General features: G+C 40.2%; 2 protein-coding genes across 5 annotated transcripts in view; one reads left to right on the top strand and one right to left on the bottom strand.

Moving 5' to 3' along the window:
• Positions 1 to 378: 378 nt before the first annotated feature.
• LOC117301260 lies at positions 379 to 9,453 on the bottom strand. Of its 3 annotated transcripts, none has more exons than XM_033785133.1 (7): positions 9,265 to 9,453; positions 7,139 to 7,395; positions 5,696 to 5,829; positions 5,328 to 5,368; positions 4,064 to 4,132; positions 3,009 to 3,420; positions 379 to 1,347 (listed from the first exon to the last, which is right to left on the bottom strand). In XM_033785133.1, the coding sequence occupies exons 2-7, from the start codon at positions 7,366 to 7,368 to the stop codon at positions 866 to 868; spliced, it is 1,368 nt and encodes a 455-aa protein (XP_033641024.1). In that variant the 5' UTR covers positions 7,369 to 7,395; positions 9,265 to 9,453; the 3' UTR covers positions 379 to 865. The 3 variants fall into 3 exon arrangements, with proteins under 3 accessions (XP_033641024.1, XP_033641026.1, XP_033641027.1); XM_033785135.1 differs by having other exon boundaries at positions 9,305 to 9,453; XM_033785136.1 differs by lacking the exon at positions 9,265 to 9,453 and adding an exon at positions 8,875 to 9,085.
• Positions 9,454 to 9,698: 245 nt separating this feature from the next.
• LOC117301274 (glycogen synthase kinase-3 beta-like) overlaps positions 9,699 to 20,656 on the top strand; it is a 34,382-nt gene continuing 23,424 nt past the window's right edge. The window contains exon 1 of one of the 2 annotated variants that reach the window (XM_033785156.1): positions 9,699 to 10,090. In XM_033785156.1, coding sequence (XP_033641047.1) covers positions 10,012 to 10,090 — 79 coding nt within the window. In that variant the 5' untranslated portion in view covers positions 9,699 to 10,011. Of the gene's footprint in view, positions 10,091 to 19,963; positions 20,130 to 20,656 lie in introns of those variants that run through there. The other variant, XM_033785157.1, reaches the window with a different exon arrangement.

Genomic DNA, 20,656 nt, shown 5'->3' with positions numbered 1-20,656 from the left:
AAGACCAGTCTTTACACTTGGTGTATCTCAACCATTATGCATAAATTAACAAACCTGTGAAAATTTGAGCTCAATCGGTCGTCAAAGTTGCGAAATAATAATGAAAGAAAAAACACCCTTGTCACACAAAGTTGTGTGGTTTTGATGCTTGATTTCAAGACCTCAAATTCTAACCAAAAATTCTTGAAAACTACGTCACTTCAGAGGGAGCCGTTTCACACAAAGTTTTAAAATATCAATCTCTCCCCATTACTTATAATCAAGAAAGGTTTTATGATGATAAATATTTTGGGTAATTACCAATAGTGTCCACTGCCTTTAAAGGAACACATTGTCCTGGATCGGTCAAGTTGGTTTTTGAAAAGCAGTTGAAACCATTTGTTATGAAGTGCATGTGTTAGATAGATAATTTAAAAGTAGACTAGGCCTATAATGATCCACACAAACATGCCTGGAAATTGCACGGTGTTCCTGTAATGTCGCTAAGATACACGGTCGGCCATTTTGTGTACACAAATTTAATCCATAAAATGGCCGACCATGTTGGTATATTGAACGGATCGATGCTCCCTAGGCCGATAGCTTTAAACTGTCTTGGGTCAGCCTTATGTTAGGTTTCAATGATGTCATTACCTGTCTTTTCTTATTTCTAGTAACTTAACTGGTACATTGAACGGATCGATGCTCCCTAGGCCGATAGCTTTAAACTGTCTTGGGTCAGCCTTATGTTAGGTTTCAATGATGTCATTACCTGTCTTTTCTTATTTCTAGTAACTTAACTGGTACATTGAATGGATTGATGCTCCCTAGGCCGATAGCTTTAAACTGTCTTGGGTCAGCCTTATGTTAGGTTTCAATGATGTCATTACCTGTCTTTTCTTATTTCTAGTAACTTAACTGGTACATTGAATGGATTGATGCTCCCTAGGCCGATAGTTTTAAACTTCTTGGGGTCCGCTTTTAGATGTGCAGTCTCACTTGGCACAGTCTGCTGCATTGATGAATGAGACGAACTCTGTGATTGGCCCGGCTGCCCTGAATCAGTAGCCGATTGGCCATCAAAGGTACCCTCTGATTGGTTCATTGCTGCTGCAGTGTTTGAGTCCACTGATTGGACAGGCTTATTTGATCTTGCCTGCGATTGGCTACTCCCTGAACCAATCAGATCTTCTGTTGTGATAGTTGGAGGAACTCCAACTGCATTATCACCATCATTGTTCACAGTCAGATACAAGTTTTGAAGAATGTCAACGAAGCGTTTCTGTACAAAGTTTTTTTGTTCTGCGTTGTTTCTTCCTTTGAGTTGCACTTCTATGGACTTCAGGCAATCCAAAACAATGAGGGATTCTGTAAAAAACCAGAGAGTCAGTTATTAGACATAGATAATAATAGTTTGGTTTGAACAAAGATACATTGACTAGAATGGGATCTGAACCAACGACCTCTGCCTGCTTCATATTTGGTCCTTGGGAAAAAAGTAGGATTATTTAATCAAGTACAAGGACTGACCTACACGTACACATGGTTAGCTCTAAGAGACAGTCTATTTAGCCGCATTTGTCAAATTTTACCAAGGGAAGTTTTTTTGAACATCTTTCTAACCATATGCATTTCATAACAAACGGTTTTATAGACATACTCGTCCGATCCAAGGCAACGTGTTCCTTTAAGATATAGGGCCACTGATTTTCCGTTTCAGAAAAGTGCAAATTCCGTTTGGCAAAAACATGAATTCTGTTTCAGGCACAAAAAATTCCGTTTCATGTTTTTTTAATTAGATAAAAGGTTGTTTCATACCCAGGGACACACTTATAAAAATCAATTTGAGATAAGTTGCACTGTTGACTTCGTAAAATGTTCATTTGAACTGACAAATTTCAAAAAAATACTTTTTTTTATAATTGTGGATTCTTTTGTATACTGCTGTTCTAAAAAGGTTGCACTGTGACTGCAGTATCAATGCACATGATGTGATAGACTTGATTCCAAGTCTAAAACTGCAGTTGATTCTCTGCATCAGCCACATTGTAGGCTAATGACAGGAGTGTATCCACAAGAGGGCGCTGTTTCAGCACGATCAAAGACTTGGGAACAAGTCTATGGACGTGACCATTCTCCATCCACAAACAAAATGTCAGCCATTTTGTTTTCGCTTTGGCGACAGAATGTTGACAGTTTACGGTTTTATTTTAGACCTTTCCGAGATGAAAAAACATTGTATGTGTTCTTATAGATCATAGGTAAGCTAGTTTGTGTATTATTGTTGGTAAAAGAGAGGGAGAAAATGCAATTTGGGTGAACAAAAAATGTTTAAAACGTGCCGCGAATAATGCCCTTCGCTTAACCATGTTAACAACGTGTGTACATCATGTGTGTAAACATTGAGGATGGTGTGAAGTAGAACAGAATGATCCACGGTTACGATCTCGTACTTTTTAATGGTCTGATTTCTGATGCCTTTTTAGTTTAACAAAAAGTATCTTAATAAAGAATGCAATTTCAATAGTTTTGGCGTCAAGAAAAAAAAAAAAAAAAAAAAAAAAATCAAATTTTCTGAAATCCCGTTTTCCGTTTCAAAGGGCGGATTCCGCGAATTCCGTCCGTTTTCCGCGATCGCGGAAAATCAGTGGCCCTAAAGATACAACTTGGAAAGTAACTGCAGCCAGGGGATCACCTTAGGGGATAAGTAGTAGTTAATGGCCCAACGTTTTCAACCCTAGTAGAGTCTTTCCCAACAGGCTCAAGTGACACATTCAGGCCTGTATGCTTCATTTTTGAAAGTGCAAGGGCACCAAGGCATTTTCTCCTTGGTAAAGGGCACAATGCCTCCTGGTCATTGCCTTGGTGCCACATGAAATTAAACAGCTCTGTTAATTTTCATGTGGCACTAAGGCAATGACCACGAGGCATGGTGGCAATCGCCTTCCTTGCCTAGTGTGAAGTTTCAGGCCTGCATAAACCTATATTATTACTATAGTTATAAAATCAATACTATTAAATCATCTCACCTAGTCCTCCGATTTCTTTTTGCTCGCCTTGCATCAAACCCCCTATGTACTTATAGATGGATTCATAATCCGGGTCGCCTAAAATCTTGTCCTTTTCTTGCTTTTTGGCGACTTTCTTGTTGGGTGGCCTCCCAATTTTCTTTTTAGGTTTCCCTGTTGTATCCTCACAGGGCGTCTCGATGGCGTCTTGGCCGGTCCCGAGCTCTTCAGGTTGACTTGACGATGCTGTCAAGGTCCTTTCGGATGTGGATATAGAATTCTGAGTGGTTGAGGTGTCCGCAGAGGTAGATGCAGAAGCTGAATTGGGTGAAGCATCTGAAGCGTCCGAAGCTGCAAATTTCTTCTTTGTGATTTTTACCTTTTTATCAGAGCTGTCGTCGTCGATGCTTTCAAGTGCCATGACTCTGCATACCTGAGGAAGATAAAACACTGGTAAATCACTGTCATAACACTGGTACAACGATGGTACAACACCTGTGTAACACTGGTATAACACTGGTAAATCACAGGTATAAACACTAGTATAACAATGGTACTTACACCTGTGTAACACTGGTATAACACTGGTAAAGCACTAGTAGAACATTAGTAAGCACTAGTAAAACACTGGTAAAGCACTGGTACACCACCAGTATAACACTTGTAACACGCGAAAACACTGGTGTAACACTTGTAACACACTTGTTAAACACTGGTATAACACTAGTAAAGCACTAGTAAAAAATTAGTAAAGCACTAGTAAAACACTGGTAAAGCACTGGTACACCACCTTTAAAACTTTGGTGTGCACTGTTAAAATACCTGTACAATGCTTATATAACACTTGTACAGCACTAGTGGATAACACTGGTATAAATTTGGTATGCACTGAAGGAGGACGATTCAAAAGTGCTATCAAAAGACGTTTGTACACAATTCGGTGTTTGGGGGAAAAGAATCTCCTACCAGAATCTCAAATCCCACTAACCAGCTAACAGTCACATTTGTTCGTTCAACCCCAAATTATTTAAAAATTGCAGTTCCCTGGTGCTTTATTACTTCAAAGGAATTCTTACCCGAATCAAATGACGAGAGCTGTCGTCACCTGTGAGAACTGTCAGATTATCTGCCATTTTGCACCAACTCTGAAAAAAAAAAAAAAAAAATGAAATCACAATTCATTCTTAACCACTGACCACTTTCTGTTCTAGAATGCCGAAGGGCCACATCAAGGTGATAACTGAACTTAACCGATTTGAGCTTTTGGCTACCTTCCCTCTGGCACCAAACTTGAGCCCAGTATTTCTGATCAGAGTTTGTGTTTTAGTCCCGTGTGTGAAACTTGTGTCCTTCCGCGGTCCAGCGAAATAAATTCTAACTCTAGAGATTTTGATTAGCAGAGCATGGGTTCGAGTCCAAGTCTTGACAAGCTGCGTCCTTTGGATGGGACCTAAAGCCATAGGTCCTGTGTGTTTGTAATGCACGTAAAAGAACCCAGTGTACTAACGTAAAGAGAAAGGGTTTGTCCCGGTCTGATCGGCAGCCTATTGCGCCACAGCATTATGTTAACCATTAGATGGTGCCATAAAGGAATTGGTCTTATAAATACTTTTAAAATGAGCTCTTAAAGGGAAGGTACATGTTTGGTAATTGCTCAAATCAAATGTTAACTTAAAAACTGACTTGGTAACGAGCATTGGAGAGCTGTTGATAGTATAAAACATTGTGGGAAACCTTCCCTTTAATGTTAATGTACATCATCCACTAGGGACCTTCCCACCTTTTTTACGAAGCAATTATGGTTAAGGGCCTTGCTCAAGGGCACAAGTGTTATGACCGGGTATCGAACCCGCACACTGCTGCTGACAACACCAGAGCTTGGGTCCAGTGAACTGGACTGCTCACCAATGACACGCCATGAATGTTGATTCAGATTAAAGGCAGTGGACACTATTGGTAATTGTCAAAGACTAGCCTTCACAGTTGGTGTATCTCAACATATGCATAAAATAACAAACCTGTGAAAATTTGAGCTCAATCAGTCTTTGAAATTGCGAGATAATAATGAAAGAAGAAAACACCCTTGTCACACGAAGTTGTGTGCGTGTTTAGATGGTTGATTTCGAGACCTCAAGTTCTAAACTTGAGGTCTCGAAATCAAATTCGTTGAAAATTACTTCTTTCTCCAAAACTATGGCACTTCAGAGGGGGCTGTTTCTCACAATGTTTTATACCATCAACCTCTCCCCATTACTCGTCACCATGAAAGGTTTTATGTTAATAATTATTTTGAGTAATTACCAATAGTGTCCACTGACTTTAAGCGTCATCATCACTTACCTCAATTGGACTCTGCTGTTTCATCCGCAATAGTGCTGCAGCTGCAATGACAAATGAAACAACCCATGTCAAGGTGTTATATTATGGCTGCTTCATTTCATTCTAAACAATCTCCAACAGGATTGACAATTCAGCGCCAGGAGTGCCATTTATAACAGACACTGTATCAGTAATTACCAATAGTGTCCACTGCCTTTAAACACCTCCTCATGACGCGCTCTCCACCAATAGGAGTAGCGAAACTGTCTGGGTTATTTTATGAATGCACATTTATATCACTGTATCCGATGGTATCACTGTATCTAGCGGCAGGGACCTGTCTTTATCCTTGAGGGTGAAGACAGGGGCCCAGTCTACGTCTACCATACCTGCTCCTCTACGCTCCAGCCTGGATAGAATCATCCTAATATCATCCAGCGATTTCGTCTTGATGTGTTTCTTGATAAGTCCGTAGGGATAGCGGTTAAACACGGTAGCACGAGGAATCTCACGATTGTTTAACCTGAACGAAAGAAACGAGATTGGCTAGGGTTACTACTGTAGCGTTGAACCGTTTCAGAAATAGCAAGACAAGTTCTTTTAAGAACAAAATCTACCAGGCAAGTAGACACACACATGGTCATGGTTTTACCGCGAACACAATATCTATTGATACCTCACCAACACCATGCAGTGCCTCAAATCCTATGTTTAAAGAAGGTAACAACTTCGTTTGTCAGAGGCTACAGTCAAGCTTTATTCAAGATTACGAGAATTGACTGTTACATGCGGTTACATATAAGGTGATGCATTAGACTTGAGTCAATCTACTAATGGCCAGCCTCGCTACCATGGGCAGCGCGCCATATCAATACCTCTCGTCACTTACCCCTGGTTCAGAATGGATGTCTTGAGAAACAACGCTGATTGGCTCATAAAATTAATTATGCATTAGATGCTAAGTGCTGCACACATAGTTTTAAGATATTTGCATATGATCACACCCACGTTTCTTAGCGTACGAACATATTTAAAAAAAACAAAAACATCCTTTATAAGGCAGAAGACAATTGGTGCCCGTAGAAAGGATGAATCACAGGCGCTACTTAAAATGTGCTAGATTCTAGCACGTTTCTATGAAGCAATTCAAGGGGTTATGAGCGAGCAAGGCAGGCTGGGCAAAAAAATGGCGCGGCGAGATCGATCACACCTGGGAACGAGGTTGGCTAATGACATACTGCTGCATCTAATATTCTAAGTTTTGTTTAAAGCCATTGGACCCTTTCGGTAAACACTACTGTCCAAGGCCCACACTTCGTGTATCACAACTTCTTTATCAAATAACAAACCTGTGAAAATTTAGGCTCAATCAGTCATCGGAGTCTGGAGAAAAGAACGGGAAAACCCACCCGTGTATCCGCGCGTTACGCCGTGTCATGACATGTGTTTAAAATAAATCCCTAATTCTCGCTAACGAGAATTTATATTGTTTTACTGTTTTCTCAAAAAGTAAAGCATTTCATAGAATAATATTTCAAGGGAAGTCTTTCACCACTACCTTCTGTAAACCCCGTTAGTTATTTATAAATCTGTGAACTTTTTTTTTTGGTTTCTGTACCGAAAGGGTCCAATGGCTTTAAGTACTTGAATAAAGAGTTTGTAGGCTGCCTGGTCTCTGCTGATTTCTGCTGAGTCCACCTCCTTAACTTACACCATGTAAAGAAGGTGTTATAAACAGGCTCTAGTCGAGAGATTCAAGATTACGAGAATCGACTTTTATGCGAGCAGCCATGTTATAAGGCGATGGCATACTCCTACACTATGTATCATACCTGTTCAAATATCTTAGTAGCGCAAACTTCTCTGCGGGGCTCCAGTGTCTGTAGACCTTCCTTTTCTGTTGGGGCACGAAGACGGGTGGGGCAACACGTCTCCGGGAAGAGCGCCGGAATCCTTGAGCATTAGAGCTGGTCCCTGCTACATCTTTGTTTGTGTTGTCATGACAACTTTTTTCTTTGGAAAGGCCATCCGTTGTGTCTTCCATCTTGACTTGGGATGTCATTGTTGTTCTTTTCGGTGACAGAAAATCCTGAAATGAAGCAAAGGACAAGGTGTGATATTCAGAGAGTAGATTTGATAAAAGTGAAAATTCAGGAAACATGGCCTGGTACCCTAGGTTCCCTGTTATTCTAGACCCAGAACCTTCAAGATGGTACCGGTAACTCAAGAGGTTTACAGACTCTGTGCATCACCGCAAATACAACACTACAGGGCACAATTTCATGGTTCTGCTTACCGTAAGCACAGAATTGGCACTTATGGAAGCAGGGAATTCTGTGCTTACGCCAAGTGTATTTCATGTGCTAGCTGCAAATTTTGGCTTCTGTGCGTGCATTCTCCACTCACAAGGCTAGCGTAGAAATTCGGCGCTTGCACGCAAGCGTGGGAACCCTTAAAAAAAAAAACCACAAGAATCGTGTAGGAATCTTATAGGAATCAAAGAAGTGACGAAAAATCTATAGAAATTCTATAGGAATCCTATATAAATCCTATAGTTACTGAATGGTGTTTCAGTCATGTCAGCTATGTTTATTGGTTGACTCCCAATTTGTTTAATGGTGGGTGTGGCTGCTTGTGATGCGCATGCAAGGGCGTCAAATGGAAGCCACTCTTGATCCCCAAGTACGTGTATGTCTAAAGTTTACAAAGAGTGGATAAGAGGGAGCTTGGTGTACTGCCTTCTTGACACTGTCTTTGTATACATTTTTACTAGACAGAGCTATCCCTGACCTATCTCGTTGGGCCCCCGGCCCCCTTTCAATGTTGGTTCTGATTGCACGGTCTTCTGTGTTACAGTCAACACAGAGCGGGGGGACGGGGGGGAGAGAATGATCACAGTGGGAAGTGTAGAGGGAATGGTTTTATGTAACGTTAGGAATGGGTGGCTCAAGCATTTTGGCCGGGACTGTAGGGACGATGGCTAGAACCAGTAAATCTAGTTCATACTTCACGCAAAAGCGAAGCAAATTTTCTTTTCTAACAATTGGAAATACAGCGTTAACAGATAATTGCACTAGCAAAACTCACTTTGTATTTGCTTTAAAGTTTAACATGAAGTGTGAATGAAGCAGGCTTTTGCTTTTACTCCTTTTTCATTAAAAAAATGCACTCTGCAAGACGGAGACAAAGTCTCAGTAGTGCGCATCATGTGCATAGTACCGTAACCATGTGGGTACCATACCAGTACGCACGCCCACCAGCCAAATTTCACCACTTAATTAACCGTTAATATACGCTTTACAGAAGCGCAGAATTCCCTGTTTCTGCAAGCGCCGATCCTTTTTCAGCTTGCATGGCAAGTGCCTAGCCTACCTTGTTGAGCTGTTAATGGCTCCGCTTTTAACGTGACAGTGACGAGACCGATGTTAAAAGCGGAGCCATTAACAGCTCAACAAGGTGGGCTAGGCAAGTGCCAAGTTTCTGCAGTACAGCTATGTTGTAGCGTAGAATGCCTAGTAATAGTATTTTTAGTAACTTGGAGTATACACAACACATGAGCAAAACTCACAAGCCCTGAATACCCTGCCTCCAGAAGCGCTGTTTGAAATTGGGCCCACAAGCTACACGGAGACTGGCTGGTGGTTGGAAATCATTCATTTCAACACCCTAAAATTAAAACCAAGTCTAAATTGATAACTCTGTTGTTGTAGTTTATGGTGTTTAGTCCACACAAAAAACCACTGTCTCATGTAATCAAGTGCAAATCGCTAGCTGATTATTTGGAACATGAATAACCATGCTTATAAATCACAGCAACCCTTACAACATGCGAGAATGCGCACATTGTTGCATTCTTATCCATGGTGCGGGGCCAATCGAGCAACACAGGGTCAAAGGTCATAAAATTAGCGCGTTTGGACCCGTGTATTCAACCATCTAAAACCAAAACTAAGCTTACAAAATGATACAGGAATGAAGACCACAGAATCTCTGCAAACCTTGACTCCACAGAATAAACTAGAAGAATATTCGAGTACACAGTCGTTCTATTTTATAAATATGAGAGTAACAGAAAGGGTGAAACTGATGGAAAATCTCTTTCAGATTTTAGGTTGGCGCCTTCCCTATCACATCACGGCGCAGCGTTTCGCGGGAGTGTCCTATAAAAATTTTCCCGTCATATTACCAAAATGAAGCACCATTTCTTATGACGTCATTGATAACTGTGCACAAGTCATCTCCGAAATCACACCACAATCTATCGGCCTTTCCCGTCAATTCCCGTCCTATGATCTGATTGGTCAATGGCCTTTTCGGTCTTTTCCGGAATTTGCCGATCTATCGATCACGACCGTATTGTACCCTGTCAGTATTATTGGCAACCAGAAAGGAGATTCGCAAAACAGGACTATGTGTGTCCGAAAACCATCGGAATTCCCTTCGAAACACACCAGAATCTGGCTGGAAATATTTTTAATTAAATTGAGGATTTCACCAAGATATATTTCCTCACGCAGAGAGTGAATTAGTCGTCTGAAAAGGAAATATTCTGTCTTAACTGGCCCAGTTACACTGTTTGGTTGACGGGGGCTTGCGTCCAGTTTTTACCCTGCCAAAACTGTGGTCACTGCCGACCATGTAAACGAGTGGATTTTTCGTTATTTTGATCGAAATAGACAAGTAATTTTGAAATTGAATTTGGAGTATGAGTGCAAGACCGAGGACAACGTCGTTTGCAGACGCCAAGGGTAACAATCCTGCGTTTGGGGGATTTAAAATATCACGTAAGTATGGGAGAAGGGGACGAATCTGTTCATTTGATTATTGTAAGATTATGAACTTGAGTATTGCTTACGACGACTACACGATACAGCTGGCGAGCGCCATCTTTGATGGTGGGTTGTTCTCCTCAGTTGAGATTGTGTTTTGATAATGCTATTTAACCTTACTAATGCTTAATAATCCCAAAATGTTTGTACATGTTAGTTGTAATTGTTAATTAAATAATGGGAAAATGATATGCAGTCTTTTTGTCATGCCAGTTCTCTGCAAACTTGTGCAAGCTGAGCAAGCAAGCAACTGACCCTGAACTGGAATCATCATTCATATGCTTTCTAAAAATTGTTGTCACTTTTTGGTCTTGTCGGTCTGTTGTGTGGGTACAAAATTTTGCCATAAAATTTAATTAATACATCTTGTCTTGTACTTTATTAATTGAATGATTGACGTACACTTTTCATGTAGTGTTACTTCCATCAAATGCGAGATGAACTGTTCTGTTAAAGAATTGCTTACTTCTTTTTTTGAGGAATTAGGAATTTGATTGTGAACATAATTTCTTGAAGTTTGGTCCCGATTGATTATGGAATGACCTGTCACCCTGCGCTGCCCTGTAAAAAGAAACGGTCAACAAAATGTTGGGCTTGTTTGAAATGGGCGAGTGGATTGGGAGGGAGATGCCCCTCTCCCAAACAATGGCACGACAATTAAACCGTAACATTACAGACCACGGTCGCAAGGGTAAACATCACAGATTTTCCCCCAGTTTGCACTTCAGCAATGAAAGTCCCATTTCTAAACATGAATTATTTTGCTGAACTGTCTGCCCTTGCTTGGACTAGGTGAATTAGAGTTCACCGCTGAAATAAAATTAAATGGTCTAGCTTCAACATTGCATTAGGCCATCATCATCATGGCTATAGCCTCTTGCTTTCCCTGGTCTTGACAATGGTACCCCTTCAAATGTTTCCAATCGAGTTGCCCAAGTAAGGTTATGCCCAAGGTTTACATGATGAAAACGGCCCTTCCATCTCCAAGATGAAAATCCAGGCCTGGAAACACTGATTGTACAAACTCATGTTCATGTACATGGTAAAATTTGGGGGTCAAAATCTGCGTTCTGAACAAAAACAAGACATGAGAGAAGATTGATCTCATTTTGTCTTGATATTGGCATTAAGGATACTTCAATAGGCCAGATGCTTTGTTTTGAAAGGGCAAGTGCACTTAAAGACAGAGGACTCTATTGGTAATTGTCAAACACTTGTCTTCACAGTTGGTGTATCTCAACATATGCGTAAAATAAAAAACCTGTGAAAATTTGAGCTCAGTCGGTCATCCAACTTGCGAGATACCCTTGTCACACGAAGTTGTGTGCGTTTAGATGGTTGATTTCAAGACCTCAAATTCTAAACTTGAGGTCTCGAAATCAAATTCATGGAAAATTACTTCTTTCTCGAAAAACACATCACTTCAGAGGGATCCGTTTCTCACAATGTTTTATACCATCAACCTCTCCCCATTACTCGTTACCAAGTCAGTTTTTTGGGCAATAATTATTTTGACTAATTACCAATAGTGTCCACTGCCTTTAAAGATTTCCCCTTATAGCATTTGTTACAAGTATATTACACAGTGAGGTGGGCCTGTCATGAGTTTACTGGTCAGACACCAAAACTGCTGGCCTTAGTTTAGGCCTGCGGTCCAGTGTAAAATTCAAGTCCTAGTGTTGCATATGGTGTATTTTTTTCTTCTAAAGACAAAACAATGCTTTTGAAAATCCCTTTTTGAGTGTAGAGGGGAGTGTTATTGGAAACTCGCCCTCGCTTGACAGTAATGACCAAACTATGTTGAGTAAGGTGCTACCACCCATCTTGTTATCTGAGAATTAAAAAAACACTGTAATATTGAATTTATAACAGGCAAAAGTGGGGAAACCCAGCCTTGTATTGTTCAAGTGAATGCTAGACAATTGCCTTATTGTTGATCTTGGGCTTATTGCTGGGAAATTAACAATGGCATACATTTACACACACTGCATGGCAGTCTGTGCAAATCATCAATGATGGGTTATTTTTGTCAGCTTATAAAGCGATACGGGGGAAAAGGGCACGCTGGGTGGAGGTATGTGTCAGCGATGCTTGCTGAAGCGTGAATCCATGCCCAAATCACTCTGCATAGTGAATAGCCAAACGGAATATTGGTTTTAGAAATGTTAACCCTATATGGAAGTTCAATGGATAGATTGCAGCACAGGTCAATGCACTGATAGCATTGTTCTCAACTGCATGTACTAAGTAATGGGTGTACTGTACACAGATACTTTGTACATGCCATTAACTGTTCAAATTGAAATATGCAGCCATACAGATGCAGGTACACCATGTATTTGTTTGCGTCTGATACAATTTGACTTTTTTAATTAGTTGCTTTATTTTCTAGAAATCATCAAATGGTTTGGTTTTGATAATGGGAAATGACCATCTCCAAACTCCCACAATGTCTGATTTCAAGAGGTGGCCGAGCGATCAAGGGCGAGAACTCAAGTTCTGTAATTTGTAGAATGTGGGTTCGAAGGCTGACCTGGTTATCCACAACACTTGTGTACTTGAGCAAGGCACTTCGTCACAGTTGCTAATCCCCCCATCCACCACCATGAGTACAAATGGGAACAGGCCAAATGCCAGTTAAAACACCCCAGGACTAGTCGAAATACATACCAAGTGGTCTGGCTGGATAGTTCATACTGTCCAGTAGGATTCAAACGATTGAACAGACTTTCAGGGTTAAACTCAAGCTAGGGTATCGGGGCAATATGCACAAATATCATCAAGAGAAAACCATACAAAATTTTCCAGATTGCACAGTAAGGCTTTTAAGTACATGTATAGGATTATGCTCAAGGTGCGCGCCATTCGTATCCAACAAATGCTGCGATCACCGAGGGCATTACAATGTATCTCAATGTTAACCTCTACCTGTTACATCATGCTATACAAGTACATGTATAGGATTATGCTCAAGTTGCGCGCCATTCGTATCCAACAAATGCTGCGAACACCGAGGGCATTACAATGTATCTCAATGTTAACCTCTACCTGTTACATCATGCTATACAAGTACATGTATAGGATTATGCTCAAGTTGCGCGCCATTCGTATCCAACAAATGCTGCGAACACCGAGGGCATTACAATGTATCTCAATGTTAACCTCTACCTGTTACATCATGCTATACAAGTACATGTATAGGATTATGCTCAAGTTGCGCGCCATTCGTATCCAACAAATGCTGCGAACACCGAGGGCATTACAATGTATCTCAATGTTAACCTCTACCTGTTACATCATGCTATACAAGTACATGTATAGGATTATGCTCAAGGTGCGCGCCATTCGTATCCAACAAATGCTGCGAACACCGAGGGCATTACAATGTATCTCAATGTTAACCTCTACCTGTTACATCATGCTATACAAGTACATGTATAGGATTATGCTCAAGTTGCGCGCCATTCGTATCCAACAAATGCTGCGAACACCGAGGGCATTACAATGTATCTCAATGTTAACCTCTACCTGTTACATCATGCTATACAATTATTCTTCAAGCGCTCCATAAGCGCTCCATTAGTTCCCGCCAGTGGCGTGATTCTGTTCAAAGAATCTAGCCATTTATTCAAAATAATGGAGTGACAGAACACTGACATGACATCACAGTTGGAAGTTAAACCTACATGTATACACATGTAAACTCCAAGTACAATGTACATGAACGTAGAAAATATTATAGAGACCTTGTTTCAAACTCAGTGTGCTTCGGCCTTACTTCAAAACAATTTTATAGTCAAGAATGCCCACAGTTTTGAAAAAAAAGTAGAACCCTGTGTGACCAGCGACAGGGATGTAATCTTTTGACACACTGTGACATTACATGTATTTGTACTGCAAGTGAATTGGAAATTGTGTAGTGATTGTTAACTTACGTGCCTTCTAAGATTACATGTAGAAAATCCCTTTACCCTTTCAATTATGAAATCAATGCTTGCAGTACTGTGTGGACAGTATGTAGGTACCATCTCACTAATCGATGCAAAATCAACGTTTTGTGAAAGTACTGTGGATTTATTTGTTGCTGTTTTCCTATCAATCAGCTTACAAGTTAATTGATAAAAAACAATCTTTAAAGCCTGGTTCATACTGCCTGCGAATGCGATTGCGAATAAATTGTTGACTTACAGAGCCGTTTTTGCAGCTCAATTGTTTTGCAGTAGTTGAGCTCATTTCAACTGATGCGAATTATTTGTTGCGTATTTGTGAGGTCAACAATCGCTTAGTGTTCGCATTCTCATGGAAGTATGAACCGGGGTTGGCCCTTTCTTTAATTTCCAAACTTCCTCTTACAGTTCAGTGAATTTTCAAAAGAAATAAATTCATGTGTCAGAATACAGTGTACATGAACTACATACATGTACATTGAACTTACACAAGATTGTGGTAATTACATGTAATATTAAAATGAAGATTTGTTTATTAGCCGTGTTAAATCTTGGTGGTCAAGGAGGATCATTTTACAATTTACATTTTAAAATTTCGTGATTGACTGCTTACAACTGGCATGTTCTGTCATGACCTAGCTGTTATGAGAACTGAACTCAAGCCCTGGTGTTGTAATCAGCAGAGAGTGGGTTCAAGTCCCAGTCCTTGAGCTTGACACTCATAATTGCTGTGTCTTATGGATAGGTCATGAAGCCCTATTGGTTGCATGTAAAATAACCCAGAACATAGTCGTGGGAGAGAAGCCTGGGTAAACCACAGTGCACGGAGGCTAGGAAGGTGATTGCCTTCATGCCCCCTGATCATTGCCTTGGTGCCCTTGAAATGCTTGAGTATAAATTGACAATTTCCTCATATTCAAGAAGAAAATGTCTTGGTGCCCTTGCCCTTTCCAAAACGAAGCATACAGGTCAGCAGTGTTTCCGGTTCTTGTTACATGTAACTTGCATCAAGCACCCTTGTTTAAAGGTTTCCTCTGGCTTGCGAGATGTATGTATGGCCTACAGTGAATAAGTTCACTTAAGTTCAATCAGGCATCCTTGCTTTCACAACCAGAAATAATAATTAATATCAGTCAAATGATCTGTGATCAGTTTTAAATGATCAGTTTTGCTGACCTTAGAAGACATGACGCAGAATTGCACATTAGTTTGTGACGTCACTACATTTGCCTTAAACCATGAACAGTTGCTGTAAACAAGTTGTCAGCAATCCTTGAAGGCATGTCAAAAATTGACTTTGAGTGGCGCATGTTAATTCTGTTTGCCTGGTGATGCAAGTTTGTTTGTCTGTGATCTTAATAGTCTTACACCTTACCTCATTCACATTCAACACTACCAACCACAAACAATAGTCTTGTTCAGGTTTTGTTTGAGTGGTAACCAATGAAGGTAAATCGGTGACCAGACTATTTCCATTGTCCTTTGGCTCCATTGTTGTACTGCTGAACCTTTCATGACCTTGTTGTGTTATTGTGTTTTGATGGGATGTGATGGCTTATTTGACTCTGCTATCACATTTTGTAAAATTTGTGTCATGTTTGTACAGAGTTGTGTGTACACAGTAGGGAACAATTTTCTTCCACATTTTTACATCTATAGATATTTTAGTCTGAACCATGATTTTGTTTTGTGCACACGGAATGCAAATTACATTTGGCTATGCTCTACAATTGAGCAATAAACTAGCTCATTGCTCCATGGCTATACAAAATAAATTGTTCACTGGACACTCACGAAAGCAATTGCCTTCATTGGTCTGGTCATAAAGGGCTCAAGTCTTACGCTAGACCGATGCCCGATCAAGAATGATTTGATTGTCTGACCAGTAAAACCCTGACCAGATAAGTCTGGCGGGTTATACATTTTTAATTTGCATTGATTGGATAATGATACCTTACTGTTCTTACTCAGTCGTTTTGATTCTGGTCTTTCTGGTCTGATAACATTGTTGAGCTACATGTACATGTCCTGTGATCTTGTAGAATTGATCCCAAATTCCAGCCCTTTCATTGCCTTGGTGCCCCTTGTACATGTTGTGTTTTCAAAAGCATTGTTTACCGAGTACTTTCCCAGAGTCCTGTAAAAATCAAGAGGTCTTGGGTTCGAATCTCACCCACGGTTTTAGTATGCCTGTGGATATTTTCAAGTCTTGGAGAAGTACCTAGCCTTGTGTTTACATTACAGGAGAGTAAACATAAGTGGTATAACACTACATCTATGGCAGTGTAATGGGTAATACACAATTCATCCCCAGTATAAAATGTATGGATCCTACATTGATCCTACAAATTTATAATCCAAACATGTACACACAATACATTTTATACATTTTTTAGTTTGTCAAAAATAACTTCATGTCAGGTGGAATCACCTCTCAAGTATTCTACCCTGATCTTCCATCAGGGTAGCAATTTGGAAGAGTAGAAATGCAGATTTCCTTCTGGAGTTGGAGTGGAAGTCGCAGTACATGTTCAAATAGATCCTTTAAAGTTCAAAAGGTCAAAAATGGTAGGAATGAACAGGGATGCTCCACATAATAAAAGTACATTCACAAATGAGATCCGTCGATGTTTAAACAGTGTAATTAGAATGACATACAGTATTAATGAATTGAGTAGTTTCCCAGTATGTGTATTATCTTTGATGATGCCAATTTTCCTAGGCTAGGCCTGATACTTCATGGAGGCAACAAAGGCGAGTACCTCCATGCCCCCTTGGTGCCCTTGAAATGCCCCCTTGGTGCCCTTGAAATGCCCCCTTGGTGCCCTTAACAATTTCCTCATAGGCTACCCTTGATGCCCATGCCCTTAAATTAAAAAAACGAAGAATACAGCAGGCCTCCTAGCCTTCTTGACTTTCAGTAGTGGTGTTTACTAGCCCACAGTAGTTGTTTACGAGACAATGCTTGCCAGCTAGTGTTTTTAAGGGCAAGCCTTAAAGGCCAAAAAGATCAACACTGCTTATTCATAACCACCACTGCTTACTCTAGCAAGCAAGATCATAACATTGTAAGCTGGGCATTGCTTTGCATTGGGTGAATGGCTAGTGTAGAAGGATAAGGAAGGGTGACCTTACAATACAAATTTTGCATTGACAATACAAGTAGGACACTGTGGGCTCATGTATGCTTCGTTTTTGAAAGAGCAAGTGCATCAAAGCATGTTCTCCTTTGTAAAGGGCACCCTCCTACATGTATGATCATGGAAATTTCTGCTACATACCAATTATCATTTCAAGGGCACCGAGGCAATGACAAGTAAGGGGGCATGGAGGCAATCGCCTTAGTTGCCTTCGTTAAATATCAGGCCTGCCTACGTAACTAGCGTTTCTCTTTTCTCACAGCTTCACTTACAGTTTATAATGGCCAGGATATTTCAAAGAGCTTGAAATTTCAAAGAGCTTGAAACATAGCGCTACATGTACATGTATGCAACATTTTGCTTGCTAGATTATTAGGTGCTCAGCCAAAGTACCATGTTTCCTGCACCATTCCTGACTGGTATTCTGCTTATTTTTTGCTAGCATAAAATTTCTAAACAGAATTGTTTGACAACAAGAAATTTGGCCCTGACCTGACACCCAACGCATTGCTTTGCTATGCATCATGCTACTACAGTTACACACTAACATTGTACATAAACCTTTTGCCAAATGAAACATTGCAGACATTAATGTACATGTACATGTAACATCAAACCATCCATGCGAAATCTTCTCCAATCATTATAATTATATTTCCGGTAATGGAACCAAAGATTCCTCTTGTGAACTCAATCACTGTAGCTCACAAGCCTGAGGAAACTTGTATTAAAACAAGACAGCTTGCTATGTGAACTAGAAACACTAGGGTTAACCTGTTCGATAAGTGTTTTGGGTTCTTTACCGCGCACTTATCCCAATACACATGACCTATGGCTTAATAAGCTTGGGCGATATCACGATATTATCGAATATTGCGATATTAATTTGGAAACAATTTCGATATTGGATGGATTTGGTTTTAATCGAAATATCGATATTATATCGCGATAATCGCGATATATCGCGATATCGATTAAATATCGCGATGTATTTGCTAGCTGAGACATCTTGCACCCCATAGGATTGGAGTAAAACCAGAAGAATGGGTCATTAGAACACCTCTCTTATGCTAGGACTGTCTCTTCTACAACTTTCACTTGGAGTTTGAAGACTGATGATGTCAAATTTCATTAATCGCGATTATATCGAATATCGCGATGTATTGTCGGCGATATATCGTGAACAAAATAAATCGATATCGCCCAAGCTTATTATTATTATTATTATTACTGGTTTATTGTAAAAACATCTGCTTGTCGCAGTCCTGAGACTGAATTAAAATACAGATTTACATTATTATATAAACATTTTAAAAAGCAGAGAGAAAATTTATACACAAGAAAAATTTAAAAATTAAGAGCAAAGTCAAAAGAGACGTCATGAGAACTAAAATTAGATAAAACAAAAACAATAAATATTTAACAAGCACACTTAACTAACAAACCCAACAGCAGCCCGACAAACATACCCACCCCCGCCAACAGACACCACAACAAACACCCCAACAAACAAACAAACGAACAAACAACCAATCAAACACCCCAACAAACAAACGAACGAACGAACGAACGAACATACAAACAAACAAACAAACAAACAAACAAACAAAACACTCCACCAGACAAACAAACACTCCACCAGACAAACAAACACATTAAAAACACACAAACAAAAAACCAAACACACACGCGCAAAAGGTAAAAAAGACAAAACAAACACGCAAACAAGACGCTTAATGTCCAATCTGAAGGACAAATCAAGCAGGTAAAGTACACTACAGTATGCTTTAAGGACACAAGTGTCATGACCAGGACTCGAACCCACACTCTTCTTGTATCAGAAACAACAGAGCGTTGCCAGATGTTGCTTTTATGAGAGTTTGAATTTTCTCAAAGTTATCTCTTTTAAACAGGATGACTCTGGATGATTTTGGAAAAGTCTAGAATGTTGATGATGTTGGGGGGGTGAAGCATAGTGAAGTTTCACGGTTCTGAAGATTTTTAATGTGAGAAGGGGAAACAAAAGTTATAACTTGTAATTTGTTGACTGATCTTTCTCCTGTCTGTCTTTTTTAAAAGCAATACAGTATACAGGTTTGTTAATTTTTGTTCGTTTTATTTTATGAAATAATCTCTATAGGTAAACATCTGGAGACAAAAATCAGACGAGTTCCGACTGTAATTAATTAATAGACCCCCTTGAGTTGGCCGCCATCTTGAAATGAAATGTGCATGCGTGAAAGGCAATCATTGCAGATCTTGATCTTTGACTCTTGAAGGGCCAAAGCAATTTTCCTCTGGTAAGGGGTAATTCTATTAGGAAATTGTAGATTTGTACAGGAACCTTGCGCAAAGCACGGTAGCAAAAAGCGCAGGGCACCACGGCAATTGCTGTGGGTGCCGTGGGTATTTGAGGCTTGCATTGGCTGAGGTCATTCGCAGCGTGTACACGCATGCACTTTTCCTTTGAAAAGATGGTGGTCAATATGCAATCCTGTTGGATTATGTTTTCAATGTAGGGTTTGCCCTTCGTAGTAGAGTAAGGGGCAGGGGTTGGGATATATATCTACACCCCTTCCTTGGTCACCCAAGTAGGGTGGGGAGGGGTAGGGTGGGGGTTAGGGACACATTACCATTATTTGTACTGCTTTTTAATCTCACTTGTCACCCACCTCATTTTGCTTAATGACCTGCTAAATAGCATCGGCACGCATTTTTCTTCCCTTCCCAAACAGCTTGACGAGCCAGTAATAACACATACCAGCCTGGAGTTGAGTTAACACTATTTTAAAGGGAAGGCCACAAGCAGCCTTTGTCTCCCTCTCTATCTGTTCTTTCTCTCATCACGAATTAATGAGAGACACGCCATGGCATCCATGCACTTGGCTCATAACCGACGTTCCGTAGGTTCGTATTACTAAACAACCAAACAATACACGTCATGCTGTGGTTCGTTTTTTTTTTCTGTTCTGCATTTGGTGCTGGTTATTTTCATTCGCTTTTTTATTTATTTTTTTGCCACTGGCTGTTGTAATATTGCATTCTATTTTTTATTTACACCCGTAGTTTAACCGCTGTAGCTTTTTAACCGAACACAGGTCATGTGGCACTGCACAGATTTATGTTGTGATCACTGCACTGTACCGTGGATAATTGTATGTGGTATAGCTATAGAGCTAACAATTCTATAAAGTAGTAGTTACTAATGCTTCATCCCACGCACATCTTGTACAGGGTGTTCACAGTTTGTCCGTCTTCTGTCGTAGTGTAGTACTTAGAAGGGTGTAGTGAAGATTTCTTATCAATAGGACCTGAAGGGAGACATGCACCAGACTACATTTGGTGACCAGGGGCATTTCTCAAACCTTGGCTTGGACTTTCTCTTTGCTCGCTGGGGTCTGCGCACGCAGTTGAACCACAGTGAGTATGGATGG

The sequence above is a fragment of the Asterias rubens genome, chromosome 17, assembly GCF_902459465.1.
Source record: "Asterias rubens chromosome 17, eAstRub1.3, whole genome shotgun sequence".
In the NCBI taxonomy this organism is placed as follows: Eukaryota; Metazoa; Echinodermata; class Asteroidea; order Forcipulatida; family Asteriidae; genus Asterias; species Asterias rubens.
The sequence above is the reverse complement of the archived record's forward strand: the minus strand, read 5'-3'. Positions and strand labels throughout refer to the sequence as shown.

What these genes read in the sequence shown, in the direction of transcription:
- LOC117301260 (XM_033785133.1), bottom strand. Translation starts at nt 7,368, where the DNA reads ATGACATCCCAAGTCAAGATGGAAGACACAACGGATGGCCTTTCCAAA. An exon ending in GCTGGAGCGTAGAGGAGCAG is followed by an intron (nt 5,369 to 5,695) that starts GTATGGTAGACG and finishes TTGTCATTGCAG; the next exon opens with CTGCAGCACTATTGCGGATG. An exon ending in AAAAGAAATCGGAGGACTAG is followed by an intron (nt 1,348 to 3,008) that starts GTGAGATGATTT and finishes GGTTTTTTACAG; the next exon opens with AATCCCTCATTGTTTTGGAT.